This window comes from Typopeltis vanoorti, chromosome 11 (assembly GCF_054136105.1).
Source record: "Typopeltis vanoorti isolate ZY-2024b chromosome 11, IOZ_Tvanoo_1.0, whole genome shotgun sequence".
In the NCBI taxonomy this organism is placed as follows: Eukaryota; Metazoa; Arthropoda; class Arachnida; order Uropygi; family Thelyphonidae; genus Typopeltis; species Typopeltis vanoorti.
The window spans coordinates 124,697,658-124,718,361 of record NC_143559.1 but is presented as its reverse complement, the minus strand read 5'-3'; the positions used below and the strand labels follow the sequence as shown (position 1 = coordinate 124,718,361).

The following is a 20,704-nucleotide window of genomic DNA, read 5'->3' as shown; positions in this document are numbered from 1 at the left end:
ACATACCCCAGAAAGTGTGACTTGTATTATAGGATACTTTGAGCAACTTATAGTGAAGTGAACTATTCCCATTACACAAATATCATGTCATGAAGTACTCATGAGTAAACTTTTATCATTTGATTATTATGCTAGATAATGATGAATGAAAGCAGTACAATTTTTTGGCCATTAAAATATAATATTCAAATGTTATGCTTGTTTTATTTATAACATGGAGATTAATATATATATTTTTTATCATTTATGGAATATGACTATGTTCATTAATAGATTTGATTGTAATAAATTTTCTTTAGTTTCATCAGTATGAGAAATTATCATGAATTTTGTATGTTAAATAATGACTCACATAGTGCTGATTCACCTACTATTCATGTTTTGAGGAACATCATTTGAGCGATTGCTTTGATGTGAGACGAATATACAGAACATATAAAAAACATAGTGACATCTAGAGTACATTGCTCATTATGAGTTTTAGAAATGCATGCATGTCTACTTAGAAACATGCTTTTTTAATCGTACGATTAATATATCTGTATAAAGTATAGTATACTTGACTAGAAATTATATTAATGTTTTTAATCCTTTAACCATGCATAAGTATTTTATTGACTAGTTTACATCTGTATAGAGGCTGTTGACTTCACTTCAATTATCTCTGTTCCCTAATGCAGAGAACACAATTCTTTTCATTCATGTATATTGCATAGGAAAAATCACTATCTTGACCAGTTTAAACTTTCTATTAAAATGTGTGCATGGGGGGGGGGAGGAATAATCTCCAAAAACTCACTGAATGATCTGAAAGGATTGCTCTAAATTCATTACTCCTGACCTGAATCACTCCAGGACACTTAATGGTGGTTCTGCTAGACAAAGCTGTGCCAAGCCCTTGGCTCCATCCAGCTACGGACAAAACAGCTACCAGGTACAGCCACTTACATTATGTCCATTATGAGTAGAACTGCTATATTAATGTCCAAAGACAGACATTAAGGATTTCATTGGTTCTGTATCCTCAGAAAACCCGAAACTCATCATGACCTAAAAATTGAATCTCTCGTGTTGCTTCCAACAAAACAAAGATCTTATAAATCTCTTGCTTATCTCTTAGCTCTTACCCAAAATGCTATGCTATGCCATGAGTGGGAGCCAGACCCAGGAAGGTATTAAGGTTAAATCAATGCAGAAATCATATATTTTCCATATACAAGTAATAAAATTGTCCATCGCCATATTATTAAAATACTCTACATTAGAAATAGTTTTAGAAAGTTTTTGTTTGTCTGGTTACAAAGTATATTATATTTGGATCATCTGTAGAAGTTGTGTAAGAGTGTAGTTAACAAGGTGATTTTACAGACTAGATTTTTAGCATGGAGAGTGAAATGGATTGTCAGAATTAGTTGTGAGTGCACTGACAGTAAATGAGTTTAAGGAGAGGCATGATAGCTTTTGTGTTTATTTTTTTGTGTGGGTCTCTCATGACGAGTCTATGGATTCCATGGAGATACCATATAATAATAATAATAATATTATACTTGACAAATTATATTCTTGGTGTAATCCTTGACCAAAGTTAGTGTGTAAAGTATTTTCATTGCTAATCTATTGTATATAAAAGTTGTTGACTTCACATAATTTGGCTCAGTATTCCATAATGCAAAGTGCATATTCTTTTGGATGTGTATATTGGCATATTGAGGATTGATATGAAGTCAATAACCTCTTTATACCAGTTGTAAAGAGACACTTAAACTTTGCTCATAATTGGGTAAAAAACAAGAATGTAATTTCTTGTCAAGTGTAATATACTTTGTAACCAAGCATAAAAAAATACTTATATAATATGCAAACTTTTTTCTTTAAGGACAGCTAAAAAACAAAGTTTCAAATATTACAAGTTAAACACACCAAGAAATTATATACTTGGCTTAATCCTTTATCCAAGTGCAAGCAAACAAAGTTTGCGCCTGAAGTATTTTCAGGACTGGGTCAACTCGTATATAGAAGCTAATGACTTCACATCACTTGCCTTAGTATCCCATAATGCAAAGCACATATCCTTGAAGACATGTATGATGCTCTGCATTATGGGAAGAGTCACTACCCAGACCAGTTTTGACCTTTATTGAGGTCTCATTTGCTTTGCATTATGGGATACTAAGGCAAGTGATGTGAAGTCATTAGTTTCTATATACGAGTTGCCCCAGTCCTGAAAATACTTCAGGTGCATACTTTGTTTGCTTGTGCTTGGATAAAGAATTAAACCAAGTATATAATTTCTTGGTATCTTTAATTTATAGTATAACCAAGTGGAAAAACTTCCAAATATTACAAGTTGTTATAATGCAAAATAATAATTTAGAATCCACTTCTTTATCATTTAAATAAAAATGTTTACTTTTTCTGTCATTTCAGTTTTCTAAATTAATATTTAGGTTTTGGTTTCACTTTTTTATATTGGCCACATACATGAGAGGACATAGGACGTATAGTGCAATAATGCCATGTGCAGGCAGGTGGTTGAGGAAGGAAGGATTCTATTAACAAGTTTCTTGAAAAGTTTCTTCAACACTGATGATTGTATTCATTGCAAAAAGCACTATCAGAGTTTGTCTTGATATGTATGGAGTTGAACTGTGTCTATGTTGTCCAGTGGCTGCTTGTGTTCTTGAGGTTAGAACGAGAGACAAATCATTAAGAGTGAGTGGGTGAGTACATAGAACCCTTGGACAGTCTAGCATTGATACGGAAATCTGATGAGAGGAAGTTGTCCTTCACCATGACATGCAGTGAATAGATCCCTTCCTACTCTTTTTAATCCATTAAAGAAGGTAGGAAGGAGACCAAAAGATCATAATTTGCTGTGAAGGCCTCATTGCCAGATGTAATTAAATGCTCTGGAAATTTCAAGTGATCACAAATTACTGTTGCTATTACAAAGTATTTGATTGTGTCTGGCATTTGGAAATATTTTCAATATTTCCAAATGGCCTGTGTCCAAAGATGAGGAAAGGTAAATAAGGAGATCCACTGGTTAATTAATGAGCACCAATTTGGATTCTGACATTCTGCAGTGGACCTCCTTATTTACCTTTCCTCATCTTTGGACATAGGCCAAAGATGATGAAAGGTAAACCTTGGTCTAGCCTTTCTCCAGATAGTTAAGAAGCCAGTTGTCTGTGATACTCACCATCACTTTTGAGAGTACTGAGGTGAGAGCTGTGGGACGATAGTTTCATGACTGACCCCTGTCTCTCTATCTGGGGAAAGGCTAGACCAAGGTTTATTTCCATGCTGTTTGGTAGATGCCAAATGAATATGATATAGAGATAATAGATATAGCTATCTATATATATCTAGTAATGTGGCACCTAATGTGTATTATCTATATATAGATAATTATACACATTAGGTGTCAACTCTGGGAAGGTGTTAAGCATAGTCTGGACTGATAAGGGTTTTCTGATTGATTTATGGCAAAAGATTAGAGGATACATGCTGCAAGCAGCTTGTGACCCTGAAAGAGGTGATTTGTTGTTGTTGTTATTATAACTTAATTACTATTTAGTAAGTACATGAAAGCATTTTATGCATTTCATTTTAACATTAAAAATGTTAATTGATATTTTTTGGTATTTTAGATTCAAGTATAAAGAAGAATATGAAAGATTCAAGCTTACTGTGACAACCATTATTTTGCTGCTATCCATTCAGGGTATATTAATTTCCTACAGGTAATTAATCCTGAAATAGATTTAGTTTAGTGATGATAAATTAAATTTAATCAGATTAATTGAACAGCTTCCAAATCCAGTAAAAAGGTAGTTCCTGCCTTTATCTTTACAATTCCTGTTTGCGACCATTCATAAATCGGGAATTCATAAAGCAGGAGTTTATTTGCCTTAGAAATAATGCTATAAATGAGAGTTACATTCATAAGAAGGAATATATAAAATGAATATTAAATGATAAGAAAAGACTTTACTGGCCAAAGATTTACATATTTAAAAAATAACATAAGAAAAATTTTCTTTAAAAAAAGGTTCTTTGAAAAAAAAAATTAGCTCATTTCTAAATCACCTGGTGAATCGGCAGCCATCGAGGTAGTAGGAGATATATTAGGAAGCTTCAGTGCATCTTTTTTTTCAAAGAAGGCCTCGAGTGTCATCTGCTTCATTGACTTTTGCATCTTTTCATTTAAAATAGCTCGAAAGTAAGCAGAAGCATTATTCATTTCATGGGCAAATTTACTAAATTGTTCAAAGTCTGAATCTTGTGATTCAAAGATTGCTTAAGCTTTTTCGAGAAGTTTCAAGGAGACATTAGATGAGAGTTCCATAGTGTGAGATTGAAACAACTCATTAACATCACCTTCCAAAACTTCCATTTGCAACTGGTTTTGCAGCTTCACCTTGTACTTTAATGTTATGCCAACCAGTTTGCTTTTTATAGCAGTCAAACCACCCACTAGCAGCAAAAGTTTCTTTGCAATCATCCCCTTTTTTTGGTCTTTCAGCATTTTAAAAATGGCTAATGCTTTAGTACAAATCATTGCATAGGTAATAGGCATGTTTAATCATTGAGTTTGGTAAACAGTTTTTCCATATGAGGAATTATACTGCCTGTTTCTTGATTACACAACCATGTAGTCTGCATGGATTGTGCATTTTTTACTTCTTTCAAATATTTTTCTTTATCCTTTCAAATGGTGCAAACTATAGAAGTGGCAAGAGAAAATTTCTCAGAAAGAACTTTAACAGTGCAACCCACTTGACGGCTGGTAATAATTTCATATTTTTTCTCTAACATAATTGCTTTTCTTTGTTTCTTTTGCTCATTTTCTAGTTTTGCATTGTTGCTTCTTTTTGTTATATTTGGAAAAGTGAAAGGGTTATAGTTAAAAAGAAAACAAAATAAAAAATCAGGTGTAATTGAAGAAAGCTACAAATAACACACTCGCGTCGCCAAGGCTCGTGAGTGATTGAGGCTCATTCTAACTGATCATTACATACTGTGTAATTCCCCATTCATGCTCCTAATCACCTTCACCGTGCACAATTTAAAGTAAAAATTTCAATCCAAAAAATTCGCAAACTGGGAATTCATAAAGTGAGAACTACCTGTATTTCCATTTTGGTTCTTTTTAAAGTTACATTTTAGAAACCAGTTTTTGTCAGATTAGCATTTTTGCTTATTGAAACCAAATGAGGTTCTTGACCTGAATTTCAAAAAATTCAGGCCAAGAACACATAATGCATGATAGCACTTCTTTTTATGTCATTCTTGTCTCTTTTAAACATGTAATAGAATTTAGTTCACACAATAGGATAGGATGTCAATAGGATATATTGAAAGTTTAGTTTTAAGGACTTTTTTTTGGAGTACTTGCAATCTTAAAGCATAGATTGATTTTAAAAAAAAAATGCATTTTTTTTTTAAAATCAATTTTTGCATTTTTAGTGGTTAATTCCTTCATACATTTCATGCAGGAAATAAGGAAGTATTTAATTTGTAGAGTTACATGAATTTGAGTTATGCATATTCATGGATATGCAGTTGCAATACTTCATCTTATGACTAGTGATGCCATCTACCAAGTGCCACTCCTTGAATATAATAGATGGTTAAAATAGAGCCAAGGCTTCAGTTTGGCATAGGTACGATATTAAAATGGCAGATATTAGGATTCAGCTATATTTTACAGTCAAATATGGAAAGAAACTTTAAAAAAATTTTGAAAATTCAACATAATGCTTACAAGAATGTGTCTTATTTGCACTTTCCAGGAGCCTGCACATTTGGCTTTTGTTGGGCAAACATCCAACAAAAGCTTTCTTAGTAAGCTAATGCACAGTTGATAATATCATTGCCATTTAGTTTGTTTCTGCTTTGAGTGCAAGTTGTATGTTGTTAGTGATCCTAGATAGGTATTTATTGTAAACAAAATATAAACCCCGAATATGTCGGAGAAATGTAAAAGTGATGATAATACACGTATTCATAATGAGAAGAGGCACATTATAACAATGGAGTCTAAAAGTAGAAATTATTAAAATGACTTGAAAAAAGGTTTCAAGTTCATACATATTACAAGTGCTTATGAAATGAATGGACTATTAGAACTATTATAAAAGAAAATTTTGCAGCACGTAATACATTTAGCTAATACAATCTTTGATCACTTCCTAGAAAGAAGCATATTAATAGATGAAAAAATTATTGGCAATTTTCATTGAAGACACGTAACAATGAATGTCAATGTCTCATGCTTTTGCAAGAGAAAACCCAAAATATTGCTTGCTATACAATTTACAAGGGTAAAATCTGCAGTAGTACATTAAAGATACCAAGAAATTATATACTTGGTTTAATCCTTTATCCAAGTGTAAGCAAACAAAATTTGCACCTAAAGTATTTTCAGGACTGGGGCAACTCTTATATATAGAAACTAATAACTTCACATCACTTGCCTTAGCATCCCATAATGCAAAGCACATGTCCTTCCAGACATGTATAATGCTATGCATTATGGGAAGGGTCACTACCCAGACTGGTTTTGACCTTTATTAAGGTCTCATCAGTGAGAGCCAGACTCCAGAGGTGATAGATACCAGTTTTTGACTGACAATTGACATTTATTCTTTAAGGGTGAAGCACAATGCTTTTCATATTCCCCGCTATCTGTCGTGGTTACAGTGAGGGTAAAATTTACGAGCAGTTTGCTCGCCCTGAATGGGCATGGAGATTATGTATCGCTATAGGAGGCTAATATAGTTTTTGGTCTTCTATATTTAAATATGTCCGTTGGCTCGTATGCTGCAGCTTGTTGAACCAAATCATTGGGATGTGTGGACGTCTTTAGAAAAAATTTGGAAGCTGAGGATTGTAGATAAGAGAGAATATAGGGAATATTTGTGTCTCTGTGGAGTTGGCTGTTTCTAACATACCACGGGGCGTTCAAAATCATTCTCAAGCACTTGTTTTGCACTCGCTGTATCTTAATAATGTTAGTATTAGAGGTGTGGCTCCAGGCTGGAGAGGCATAGGTGATTATAGGACCAATCGTCATCTGGTATAGCTGCAATTTGATTCTGTTGCTGAGTTTGCTATTTCTATTAATTAGTGGGTAGATCTGAGCTATGGCTTTAGATGCTTTTGCACATGCAGACTTGATATGTTGGTTGAAAGATAGCTTTTTGTCGAGAATCACACCCAGGTAATTTGTTTCTTTCTGCCAGGGAATTTTAGTATTGAATAGTAATACATCTCCTGCAGGAGACGTTGGCCTTTTTGAGAAGAGAACCGCTGAGCTTTTCAGGGGGTTGACTTCCAATCTCCACTTGGAGAACCAACCCTCCAGCTTTAGAAGATTTTCTTGAAGCTTTCTGGTAACGAAGTGGGGTTTGAGAGATCTGGTTAGTATTGCCATATCGTCCGCATACAGTGCTAAAATGGAAGTCATCGGATTGTGTGGGATGTCTGACATGTATACAGAAAACAGCAATGGAGCCAGTAGAGATCCCTGCGGCACTCCAGCAAAGATATTGCGCTGGGACGATGTAGTACCGTTAATTTTAACTTGCATTGATCTATTCTGAAGATATGAACGGATTAGATGAACCATTTTTAGTGAGATACCGGCTGAGATAAGTTTGTGCAGGAGTCCAAAATGCCAGATTTTGTCAAATGCTTTAGATAGGTCTAGGAATACCGCTCCTGTGCACTGGCGCCAGTTGTAGCTGGTGGTGATATATTCCACAATTCTGTGGATTTGCTGGGTAGTACTATGGTGTTGTCGAAATCCAAACTGTTCTTTAGGGAGGATGTTTAGGTCATTTACTGAGGTTTGGAGTCGTGAGAGGATGACCTTCTCTGCAACCTTACCCAGATTGGAGATGAGACTGATTGGACGATAATTCTGATAGATACTAGTGTGGAAATAATGCAAAAGTCATATTTTCATATATGAGTGGCAAAAAGATGTTACACCTTATTATTAAAATACTCTGGATTAAAGATAGATGTTGGAAGTTTTTCCACTTGGTTATATTGTAAATTAAAGATACCAAGAAATTATATACTTGGTTTAATCTTTTATCCAATTGTAAACAAATGAAGTTTGCACCTGAAGTATTTTCAGGACTGGGGCAATTCATATAAAGAAGCTAATATACAGTATTACATAATGAATATATGATAATACTGCTTGTATTAAATTTATTAAATTTTTTTATAATTACATATGATTTTATATTTATGTACTCAATAGACTTCTGAATAAACTTTGTTTTCTTTTTGTAAACAAAAGCTGTTGTAACTTTAATTATCCTTTGAAATGAACATACTGCATGTGTTTACGTCAAAATTATATTAAAATTGCATCGCATTTAAGCACCATTCAACTTACATGGATTTTCAACTTGCACAGAAACCTTTGGAACAAATTAACCATGTAAGTCGAGGACTTACTGTATTAGTGATATTGACATTTGATTAATAAATTTCATGATATACAGAACCCTTGTGACATTCAGTTCTGCATGGTCATGCACTTCTATGGGCTGATCATATTATGATGTTGAAATAGTTAGAAAGTAGGAAACTCACATATCCTGTGGAAAATGAAATTGATTAGGGCTTCTGATCCATTGCAAAGTTCTCCCTCTCAGTGATGTATCCTGTTAATCAGTATCCACTTAAGTGAATGAGAATGGGCTGACAGTTTTGAATTTAAATGAAAAAAAAAAATTTGTTATATTCTTGCTATTTCATTTAGCAAACTTACAGTGTAAAGTTAACTGGGAGGAGACCTCCATAGTTTCTAATGAATGCAGAGAACCAATCAAGTCCTCTTACCCAATGTCTAATTCTCACCTTAGGGTTTGCTCCACTATTAGGTATCTATCTGGATATTTAAATGGAGGGCTGGGAATTTGAGACACGGTTGATCAAATTGTGTTCTGGATTGTCTTAAAAAAAAGGATACAACAAAAATGGTACTCGTCATCAACAACCATTGGTCCAACACACGTAAGTGTCTGATGCCATCTTGATATGATTCTTCCATTGCATTCTATTTTGCGCAAGATGACTCAGTTTGTGTATAGAGTTTCCACACCATTTGAAAATGTCATTCTCTATTTGGTCTTCCTTTTTTGTTCTTTCCTTCAATCATCCCAAACAGCAGCATTTTTATTTTCCTCTCATTGTTCATTCTACATATATGGCCAAAGAGACATAGTTTCCTTTTGATTATTTTCTGGATCCAGCTTATTCTCAAGATCTTTCTGTAGCACTTCCTCTCAAATGCTAATATCCTCCTTTCAGATTCTCTCAGGAGTACCCAGGCCTCACATCCATAGAGCATGCTGCTGAAGATACAGGTTTCTGCAATGCGCAGTTTAGTTTGCATCTTTATAGCTCGGCTCTTCCATATTTTTCCATGGTTTTTAAAATCGTTGTTGTTCTGGCTATTCTAATTTTTATCTCTTTTTTGGGGTCCAAGTCATGCATCATGTGGCATCCAAGATATGTGAAGTGTTCCACATTTTCCAGTTGAAATCTGTCTATCGTAACTCTGTTTAGTAACTCCTGTTGTCCAAATATCATTGTTTTAGTTTTTTCAAAGTTGGCATTTAGTCCATATCTTTTTCCTTCTGTGTATAGTGTTTGTAATGTCTGTTCCAGCCTTACTGCATCTTCTTCAATCAGGACAATGTCATCTGCAAAGCAGAGATAGTTTATTCTCATGCCATTTATTGAAATGCCTCCACCTTCTTCTTTAATCTTATCTAGTGTTCTTCCCAGATGTGTGATGAAGATGATTGGTGATATTGAGTCCCCTTGTCTTATGCCTTGACTACTGGCAAACCAATCTCCAGTCGCACCTGCTATCCTGATTTTTGCTTGTGCTTGGCTCTTTATATCTTTCAGCAGACAGATCAATTTATTGTCCACACCATAGGATTCCAAGACAGCCAATGTTATATTTTGGTCAATATTATCAAAAGCTTTTTGGAAGTCCACAAAACAGCAGTATATCTTTTTGTTCTTTCTTTGAGCTTTCTCGCACATTAGTCTTAGTGTGAATATTTGTTGCACTGTACTTCGATCTTTTTGAAATCCGGCTTGCTCATCAGGAAGATGTGCCTCCATATGACCCTTCAGGTGTTCTGTTAGTATTTTCATCAGCACTTTGCCAAGATGACTCATTAATGCAATAGTTCTGTAATTGGTGCATTCTAAAGCACTACCTTTCTTATGAAGAACAACCAAGACTGATTTTTCCACTCTTCAGGGGCATACCCTGATCTCCATATTTCGTTACATAGCTTATGCATTTTACATCTGATTTTCCCCCATATTTTAGCATCTTGCCTATTATGTTGTCATCTCCAGGACTCTTGAGGTGTTTTATAGCCTTATTCACCTCCTCTTCCAAGATGTCATTTTCAAAGATCTCTGCTGGTGGAGAGATTGCTTTTAGTTCTTTGATAACTTCTGTTGCAGTATTATTTAGTTGATTTTTATATAGTTCACTGCAGTATCTTGTCCATCTGTGTACGATTTCTGTCTTGTCCATTAATACTGTACCATCTTCATCTTTGACTGCTACTGATCTTGTTTGCCACTTCCTATTGACATTTCTTATAAGTTTGTAGACCTCTCTAGTTTTGTATTTTCCATAGTACTGTTCAATGTCTTTGCACTGATCCTCCAACCATTTGGCTTTATCAGATCTTGCTTCTTTCCATACTTCATTACATTTTTGATGGTATAACTCATCTGCAGCCTCTGAATTATCTCTTTTAATTTTCATCAGTTAAACAAGGACCTTGTTTTTTTCTGAGAATACCAGAACAGAGAGCAAAAAGTCAGTACTGTAGTAAATTCAGCCTTAGCAGAATTGGAGATAGGCATGATCAACATAAGTATTAATAAAAATGAAGTGGAACTTTGCAGAAGGATTAGAGAAGTGCTGTAACATATTTGATGAATCTAAGATGAAGAAGACTAAAATAGGTGAGATACTGATAAATAATAACTACGATGTTATATGCAGGCATTTGTGTTCAATGAAAGGAAGGCATATTCAGCATGTAAAAGAAGATAAACTTTTTGAATGCCAGGTAGTTTCGTGTGATGTGGACAAATTTAAAAATGGGGAATTGGACTGTAAGACTTATTTGCATTTGTGACCCCACAGAAGGTTCTAGTTAAGGAAGATGGAGAGGAATTTAGTCATTATATCTTCTTCTTCTTTTCTCTTCCACTTCTGTCTGTCCCTGGAGAGTCCAAGCAGTTCTGTCCAGTTTGGTGTCACTTGTTGTGATTTGGTTTTCAGGTCCTCTTTTATTTTATCTATCCATCTAATTCTGGGCAACCCTTTGGATCTTTTACCTTCCATCGTTGTATATAGGACTTTAGTTGATAATCTTTCTGTTCCCATTCTAGTCACATGGCCAAACCATCGCATTCTTCTTTCTTGGATTTTGTCTATTATTGTTATTTCTTGTTTTCATTTTTCCTTATGTCTTCATTTCTTAGTCTATCCAGCAGAGATACTCCATGTAGCTCTGCTGGATAGACTAAGATAATTTTTTCTCCTCAGCTTTTTTTTTTTGAGATTCCAGCATTCCATAGAAAAGTATTGGGAAGACCATTGTCTCATAGATTCTTATTTTGTTACTTGTTTGATGTCTCTTAACTTCCATATTTTATTTAGTCATCAAAAAGTTTGGGATGCTTGGCTAATTTGTCTGTTTATATCTTTTGTAATTTCACTGTTGTACTCAATTACTCCTCCGGGGTAGGTGAAGTTTTCTACCTGCTCTAGATTCTTACTATCAGTTTCAATTTTCAGATTGGTGTTTTTTTTTCTATTTGCATAAATTTTGTTTCATCTATATTTAGGTTTAATCCAAATTTCATACATTCTTATAAGTTAAGGGGATAAAAATCCCTTCTTGTTTTACAGCCAGTAAACGAAACTAAGATCGAACACTACAATCTGTAACTTTTCATGCCGACGAACTGTCAGCGTATCCAAGCGTAAGTGACCACTTGGTAGTGCCACACCACGGCAACTCGTTGCAAAGGTGAAGCAAGCTTCCTCACTGTTCTTGATATTTTCTCATAATGTAAAACACAGCTCTTAAGAGATGTAGTACTGTTTTACATTATGAGGAGAGGTCACTACCCAGACCGGTTTCAACCTTATTTGAGGTCTCATCAGTGAGTAGCTAGACCTAGTTAATATCAGAGTTTAAGTGAAGAAAACTTACATACTTTTGCTAAACGATTGACCGAAAGGTGTGTCACTATATTACATTATAACATAGTATAACTAAGATGAAAAGCCAAAAGGCTATTTTTTTCTGGCGAGGTTGATATAAGTTAAGGGGATAAAAATCCCTTCTTGTTTTACAGCCAGTAAGCGAAACTAAGATCGAACACTACGATCTGTAACGTTTCATGACGACGAACTGTCAGCGTATCCAAATAGCCTTTTGGCTTTTCATCTTATTCATACATTCTTCTTTTATTTTATCAGAAATTCATTGTAGATCTTCTGCTTGCAAGTAATGCAATGTCATCTGCAAATTTTAAGTTTGTTGTATTTTTCCCATATATTTTGATTCCAGAGTCTTCTTTGTTTAAGGCAGGCATGGGCAACCTTTCCTAATTTGGGGGCCAAATTATCATTCTGTCTCCGAGTCAAGGGCCGGACCAAATTATTAAATAAAATAAACTAATATTAAATGATTTAAAACAACTTGCTACTTCATATTTCATTTATTTATAATATAATGCTTTGGTATAAAGCTCTACATAAATTTTATAATATAATGAACGACATAACAATTTAATGTGAAGATTGGCCTTGTACTATCAATATTGTACTATCAATATCAATATTACTTAAGGATAATCACATAGAATTTTTGAGGTTTTCGACCGTTATTCTTGTCCGAATTTTTGATTTATTGTATTTCATCCTTGGAAAAACTGTTCACACATATATGTGCTGCCGAAAAGACAAATGATTTTTCTTGAAAAGGCACGTAAATTTGTATATTTTTCTTCCACCAAATAAAATTTATAAAAATTTGTCAAAGCAATGTTGTTAAATTGTGATTTTAGCACTTCCACCTGAAGCTCAATAAGTTCCATCTGTAAGTTTTCTGGCACATTATTCATATATTTTCTCATCCATTGGATGAGAAAATATAGCGAATGTGGAGTCTTTGTTTTTGAAGTCGGCAAATCTTGTATCAAATTGCTCTTATTAGTTTTCATCTCCATAACAATTATATAAGGGATATTTTTATGAGTTGCTAGAGTAGGAAAATGATAACAATTTTTAGCTCTTATCTGACTTTCCAACAATCTTAGTTTATTACAAAAAGTTTTGTAATAAATCATTTATTACAAAAAGTTTTTAATAAATGAACTGCATGTCCATGCAGTTCATGAACCAATTGTCCTTGTTTTTGCAATTTAAGATTCAGTTCGTTTAGGTATCTGTTGACATCTACAAGGAATGCTAAATCACACACCTACTCATCATCTTTTACTTGGTTAATTGTGTTTCCTTTTATGTCCAAAAAATCTGCAATGTCTTGTCCCAGATCATAAAATCGTTTTAACATTTTACCTTTACTCAACCACCTCACTTCATAATAATGACACATCTTCATAATCCGAAAATAGGTCTGTCAAATACTCCTTAAATTGGTGGTGATTAAGTGCACATGACTTAATAAAGTTGATACTGGCTACTACAACTTTCATAACATTTGTGAATTTAATTGATTTTGCACACAGATTTTGTTGGTGGATGATGCAGTGAAAATTTGTTAAATTTTCCGGATGGATGTGTAGTTCCATTGCTGTTTCATGAACTATTCCAGTAAATCCCTTCTGTGCACCAATTGCAGGGGGGTTCCATCAGTGCATATGCCAGATAGTGAACTCCATTTAAGCCCAAATCTCTCGAAGACTGTGTTGACTGTTTCAAATATATCTTTACTGGTAGTTGTTCCTTTTAACGGCCAAAGTGCCAATAATTCTTCTGTGATGTCGAAATCCGCATCAACTCCTCGAATAAATATTGCTAGTTGTGCTGTCATCCAAAGCAATTGAAAATGCTTCCAATCTAGCAATCTTCTCTTTTAAACTTTTTTTGATATCATCAGCCACAATTTCTATCCTTCGGACAACAGTACGTCTCGACAAACGAATATTCTCAAAGTCTTTTTTCTTTTCAGGACATATTATACTTACAACATCCAGCAGACATTCTTTGATAAATTCTCCTTTGAATGCCTTAGAATGCTTAGCGATTTTTTCGCTTACCATAAAGCAGGCTTTGACAATGCTGTGGTGCTGCGTTCTTTGCTTGTTGAATATTTGGTGCTGGGTATCCAAGTTCTTCTTCAACTTCTGTATTTCATCTTTTCATAGTTGTCCATCAATTTTTGGGTGATCCACATGTCTTGAAGTAAAGTGTCTCTTCGAGTTGTATTCTTTGTTGACAGATACGGATTCGTTGCACAGCAAACATACAGGCAAACCTTTATTCAGAATAAAATAATAATCCTCCATCCAGTTGTCTTGAAATTGACGATTCTCTGCACCTACTTTTCTTTTTTTTTGCAATAACCCCTGACATTGTCCCAAATTTATAAGCAATATTCAGAACTGTCAAACAAAACCGTCTACTATACCACAGGCACTGAACAGAACACAACGTCAATGCAGGCATTGAACAGAACATAAGATCAATGCAGGCACTGAACGAAGCACAACACCAACGCAAGTACCGAACTGACATGTTGTAACACGTTCACACACACACACACACACACACACACCGCTAGTCAAAGTAAGAAAGAGACCTTGGTTGGAGAAAACAGTGTGTTTTGCACAAGTCATATGACATCAGCTTAATGTGAGGTAGTAGAACACATCATGTTTTCTCCCACCATGTATCAGACAAACTTCGCCGAAATAGATTAGGGCTGGATCCGGCCAAGGTTGTTCATATGTGGTTTAAGTCCTTACTTGTTGCTTCTTCCAGTGTGAGATTGAACAAGCCTGGTGACAGATTGCATCCCTGTCTTACTCCTCTCTCTGTGTGGAACCAGTTGTTTAAGGTGTCCTTCACTCATACCTCACTTTCAGATTTTTTGTATAGATTCTTTATTATTCTTATAGTTTTGTTGGGAATTCAAAATTCTTTCATAGTTTCCCATAGTTCTCTAATACGGATTGAATCAAATGCCTGATGAAAGTCTGTGAAATTTATATAGCAACTTTGGTTGTACTCTACAGTCTTTTCTATTAGCCGTCTTAAGGCGAATAATTGATCAATTGTGTTTGGCCCTGGTCTGAAACCTGCTTGTTCTTCTTCTTCTTCTAATTCTAGTTCTATATATGGCTTCATTTGTTCTGGGAGTACTTTCCTGAAAATGTCACTTGGAATACTGAGGAGGCTAATGCCTCTGTAATTATCGCATTCTGTTTTATCTCCTTTTTTGTGTATAGGATTTTGTGTAGAACCTTTCAAATAATGTTTTTAATGGTTCCAGAAGGTGTTCCTTTTCTGCATGTATCTGATCATTACCAGGTGCTTTCCTAGTTTTAAGTTTATCTATGCTGCGTGCTTTTGTTTCTTTGGTAAAGATATTGTTTTCCCTTCCATTTCAGTGGCTGGAATAATAATATCCTGAGAGCTGTTTTTATTATATAAGTCCTTAAAGTATTCTTCCCATATGGCCATTCTTTTTGTTTTACTTTCAATTAGTTGTCCCTCTTTGTTTTTGATCATTATCATTTTTGTTGTCCATATCTTACTAATTTGATCTATTTGTTTATTATTATTATTACATGACACCTCCAGGGAGTCCAAAGACTCATCAAGGGAGGGCACCTACTCTACAACTTTTTGTCTCCACTACTCCGTCCACCAACTACAGCGAACCTCATCATCTACAACAATGCCATCTACTGACCACCACGACCACTAGCATTTTCACAGAGAATCACAAACATCCATGTCCATGGCAGGATTCGAGCCCACATCCTTTTGTCTGGAGAGTGGATACTCTAACCTATTCCATGCACCATTATTCTGGCATTACACCTGCTTTAAGTACTCTAATTTTTTCAAAGTAAACGTGTCATTCACCCAAGATACTCAATAAAGATATCAAGGAAATCTGGTGAGATTGTTCAGGCCTGACAGTACCCACCGGGCAGTGGACTACCCATCTGGAACTGAGATCCAACTATGAATTTTTTAACTGCAGCAACTTTAATATATGCTATTGGATCGGAATTTCCATGGCTGCTGGCACCACTTACCCTCCAATAGATCCTTGTTAAAGGATTTAGAGTGTATACTCATTCCAATTACAAGGCCTCAATAGAGTCCCATATTGTTATTTTTTGTCACTACCTCCCAGCTGGGAGTGGGTAATTTGCATGCCTGCTGCCTTCTTTGGATGTGATAGCTGTTTCTCAGGCTCCCTCTCCTGAATCAGACTCTGATTCCCCATTACAACCATGGTAGGTGCATAACCTACCATTGACAGTTGATAAGGCAGACACTGGAAAGATGCTTCGCCAGTACGAGACCGTGCGAGCTGCTCAAAGTTATCCAGAGTCACTAGGAGTTTCGGACTGAAGTCTGGTTAATCTTGGTCTAATAAAAGCACTTGTCCCTGAAGGTCGGAGCTCTGCTGCATGCATTAGCATTTATATAATCCATGAAGGTTATTTTCTTTTGATAACTTCTCTGCCATTTTGTATTTTTCTTCTAATCAATTATTCTTGTCTCTTTTAACTAATTTTCTAATTTCACTGGTTAAGCTATTATATTCATTTCTGTTATAGTCCTGTTTTAATTTCATGCTTTTCCTTTGGTCACTTAACCTTTTTATTTCATTCGAGATCCAATCCTTTTTACTCTCTCTTTCTGTGTGACCTATTGTATTTATTGCTGATTTTAATATTATTTCCTTTAATTTGCACCAACATTCTTTAATGCTCATATTCTGTTTTGGTAGTTCCTTCAGGTTTTTATCTTGTAGTTGATATTTTCTTAGAATATTATTGTCTTATATTTAATTTACATTCAGTCTCCTTTTGACTCTAAAAGTCCTTTCAGTTTTTAACTTTATTCTTAGGTTTGCTAGTACAGCCTATGGTCTGATCCACATTCATTATATAGACAAGTAAAAACGGAATAACTGGTGTTTGCTGGAGATCTAAACACAGTATGAAACGGATAGTAGACATATAGAAATGTTTAGAGAAAATTTGAAGAAAAGAGCAAAACTAATGATCATGGTTGGATTACCTGCTGGTTTTCTCTTTAGGATATGGAACTAGCCATTACTAATATCACGTTCCATCATAAAGATGAGAAAATATACAAAAAGAAAAGTCTTACCATGTTATTGCTAATAGTGATTGGTATCTTTATGCTGGTTCAGGATAAGAGCATATAGGAGATTTAAAATGGGAAATGATCATTGTCATTTAGTTTAGAGCAGGATAAAAATAATTTCACATTAAAGGGGGGGGGGGATACAAAAATTTCAGAAAGAATCAAAGTTGAGCTGAGCTTCAGAGGTGAACTTGAGACCCAAATACAAATTATTATTGGAGAAAAAAGTGGAAGTGTTTGCAAATCAGAACCAAATCTTTTAAGATTCATTGGCCAGAGAAACACATGGTGAAATTGTTTGCAAGAATAGAAAAATCTGATTTTGATAGACCTCAAGAAGTTAGCTGGAAAAGAAATCATATCAAAGTTCTCAACAAGTAAGATATCAATTTCTCTGAGAGAATAACAATCAAAAATAAGAACTCAATCTTTTAAAATTCATTGTCCAGAGAAGCATGTTGTGAAATTATTTGCAAAAAAAAAAAAAATCTAAATATTGGTGGACATCAAGAAGTTACAGACAGTCCTGGAAAAGAAAAAATCATATCAAAACATTCAAGTAAAACATCAGTTTCCCCAAGAGAATAAAGAGCAAAAATTTATGTAAAATTATGAAAGATGGAAATGTACAAAAGTGATGGATTGCATTTGAATGAATTTGATGTGAGTCAATCAGAGAGACTTACCACAAGGATGAACGAGTGATGTGAGCAAGAGGTGAAGCAAGAGATCAGGAGAGCAGAACTGGTGAGACTGTTATCATAAATGATAATAATAATAGTAGTAGTGGTAGTACTACTACTGTGAGAGGTAATGATAGAACAAGAATGGGAGATGGACAGAAAAATGGGTGGGGGGGGGGAGAGTCAGGATGGACAGGGAGAGACAGTATAACGAGAATGGATGTTGGAAGTAATAGTATATGGGAATAGTCAATATGAGAATGGTGTGGCCTGGGATGTAGTCGAGTCTGAAGAGATAGATAGGTTTAAGTGGTGATAAAGACAATTGGGAATGGTTAGGTGTGGGGAAATCACAACCTACAAGTGGTATGGGCAGGAGTAGTTATACACCTAGAGCATCAGAAATAAGGGAGATGAAATGGTTTTGTTGATTGAATTTACTTGCCCAAAAATTGTTGGAATAAATGAAACATGATATCCTGACAGGACTAGAAATGGAAGTATATAATGTTTTTCGTTTGGATAGAAAGCACAAGAAGTCGGGGGGGGTGCTGTTGATGATAGAAGGTGAAAGATGTGTCCATGCAAAGCAGAGATGTGAGATGTAAATAGTGGCAATGGCGTTGGGTCAGTATGGTGTGAGGTGGAGGTTGATAGGAAGAGATATTTAGTTGGATGCTGCTGTAGACCTGGAATGTGAAGGATGGTGATGGAAAAATGTATAAGCAACTTGGGTGAGTGAGCAAGAGAAGAGCGATTATTATGGGTGACTTTAATTATAGCAGTGTAGATTGGAATAAACAGATAGCATCAGAGGATGTGATTGTGAGCGGGATGTCACATTTCCCCTCTTTAGTTGGTGCAAGTGATCATGAAGTGATCTCCTTGGTTGTGACTAGCCATATGAAGACTTCTGTGAGGAAAGGATATGTGGGAGTAATCACCAGTACAAGGCTGGTGATTTTGAAAAGCTTAGGAGACAGCTTGGAACTATAGTATAGAATGTGTTAAGTGGGAAAGAGAGAGATAAATGCTGTGTTGGAAGTAACCAAAAGATATTTAACAGCATTGGTGTGCGAATGTATTTCGAATGTCAAAAGACTGAATAAAGTAGGTGTAAAATGGATGAATAAAGGGATTAATCATGAAATTTGGAAGAAGAGAATACTGTACTGTGCAAGCAGCACAAGATGAATAATGGTAACAATCAATTGCATGAGGAGCATAAATATCAGGCCAGAAAGATGATCCAGTTGGTAAGAACAGCAAAACTACAGTGTGAGCAGAAATTAGTAAATCAGGCCAAGAAAAACCCTGGAGAGTTTTCAGATATGTGACAAGTAGAAAGAAAAATTATGGTAAGATGATGTTAATGGATGAAAATGGTAGAATAGTGACTGCTGCAGAAGACATTGTTGAGGTATTCAGTAAACAATTTATAAGGACATTTCATTCTTATTAGGGTGAAATCATGAAAAACTCAAGTGTAGAGGACATAGAAGTGGATGGCTTAATTGTGAGCAAGCAGGAGGTATATGAAGAAATAAATAAGCTTCATGTCAATAAGGCAATAGGATTTGATGACATATCACCACGTGTCTTAAGCGAATGTTCCAGGGAATTAGCAGTAGCATTGATATGCCTGTTTAATAAGAGTCTCATAACAACAGAAGGTTCCAAGAGAATGGAAAGAAGATAAAATTGTTTCACTGAATAAAGGTGGTGATGAGGCTGTGGCTACAAATTATAGGCTGATCTGTATATCTGCAATCGTGGTTAAGATACTGCAGAGAGTGGTGAGAACAGCATTATTCTCTGTGCCTGTCATCATGGGTTTGTTAAAAGTAGATCATATTTAACTAACTTCTTATGTACTATAACATGATGACAAATGTCTTGGACAAGAGATGCATATACAGTAGTATACATAGATTTTGCAAAAACTTTTGTTATAGACTGCCACATGACAAACTCTTAAATAAACTGAAATGGATAATAGACCAGTGAGTTGGATCGGTGATCAGTTGTCAGATAGGTTATCAGAAAGTTGTATGTGGGAGTGCAGTGTCCCAAAGGAGGGGGGTCACTAGTGGTGTGCCACAGGAGTCTGTATTTGGGGCCATTGTTGTTCAGTTTGTATATCCTCCTGTAAAAGCCTTACAGGAGGACTTGAATAGATTTTATGAAATGGGCAGGTAAGTGAACTGTCAGTTCAGTGTTGCAAAGGGTAAGGTTTTGAAATTTGGTAAGCAGCGATGGGATGTCTAGTAAAGCAATCCCTCGATTAGTATGCCTCCAATTAGTGCGTCATTTTTTTTTCTATACCCAAATTCGATTAGTGTGCCTACATACATCTTAAAAATAAATTTTACAGATTTAAAAAATTTCCAGTTTAAAACATTTTACAAAGTTATTTTTTAATGGCTTACAGTACTACACTATTTTCATGTACACTATGTTCCAAATTTACAACTTACAATTTGGGGCTATAGCCAAAATTTGTCATCTGCTAATTACATAGTATTTTGATGATCTTATCTCGTGCCTCCTTTGC

General features: G+C 35.1%; 1 protein-coding gene across 2 annotated transcripts in view; it reads left to right on the top strand.

The window, feature by feature from the left end:
* The window catches only part of LOC150102022 (transmembrane protein 120 homolog), a 208,996-nt gene that overhangs the window by 69,373 nt on the left and 118,919 nt on the right, over positions 1-20,704 (top strand). For both annotated transcript variants that reach the window (XM_090400395.1, XM_090400394.1), the window contains exon 5: positions 3,654-3,746. In XM_090400395.1, coding sequence (XP_090256521.1) covers positions 3,654-3,746 — 93 coding nt within the window. The remainder of the gene's footprint in view (positions 1-3,653; positions 3,747-20,704) is intronic.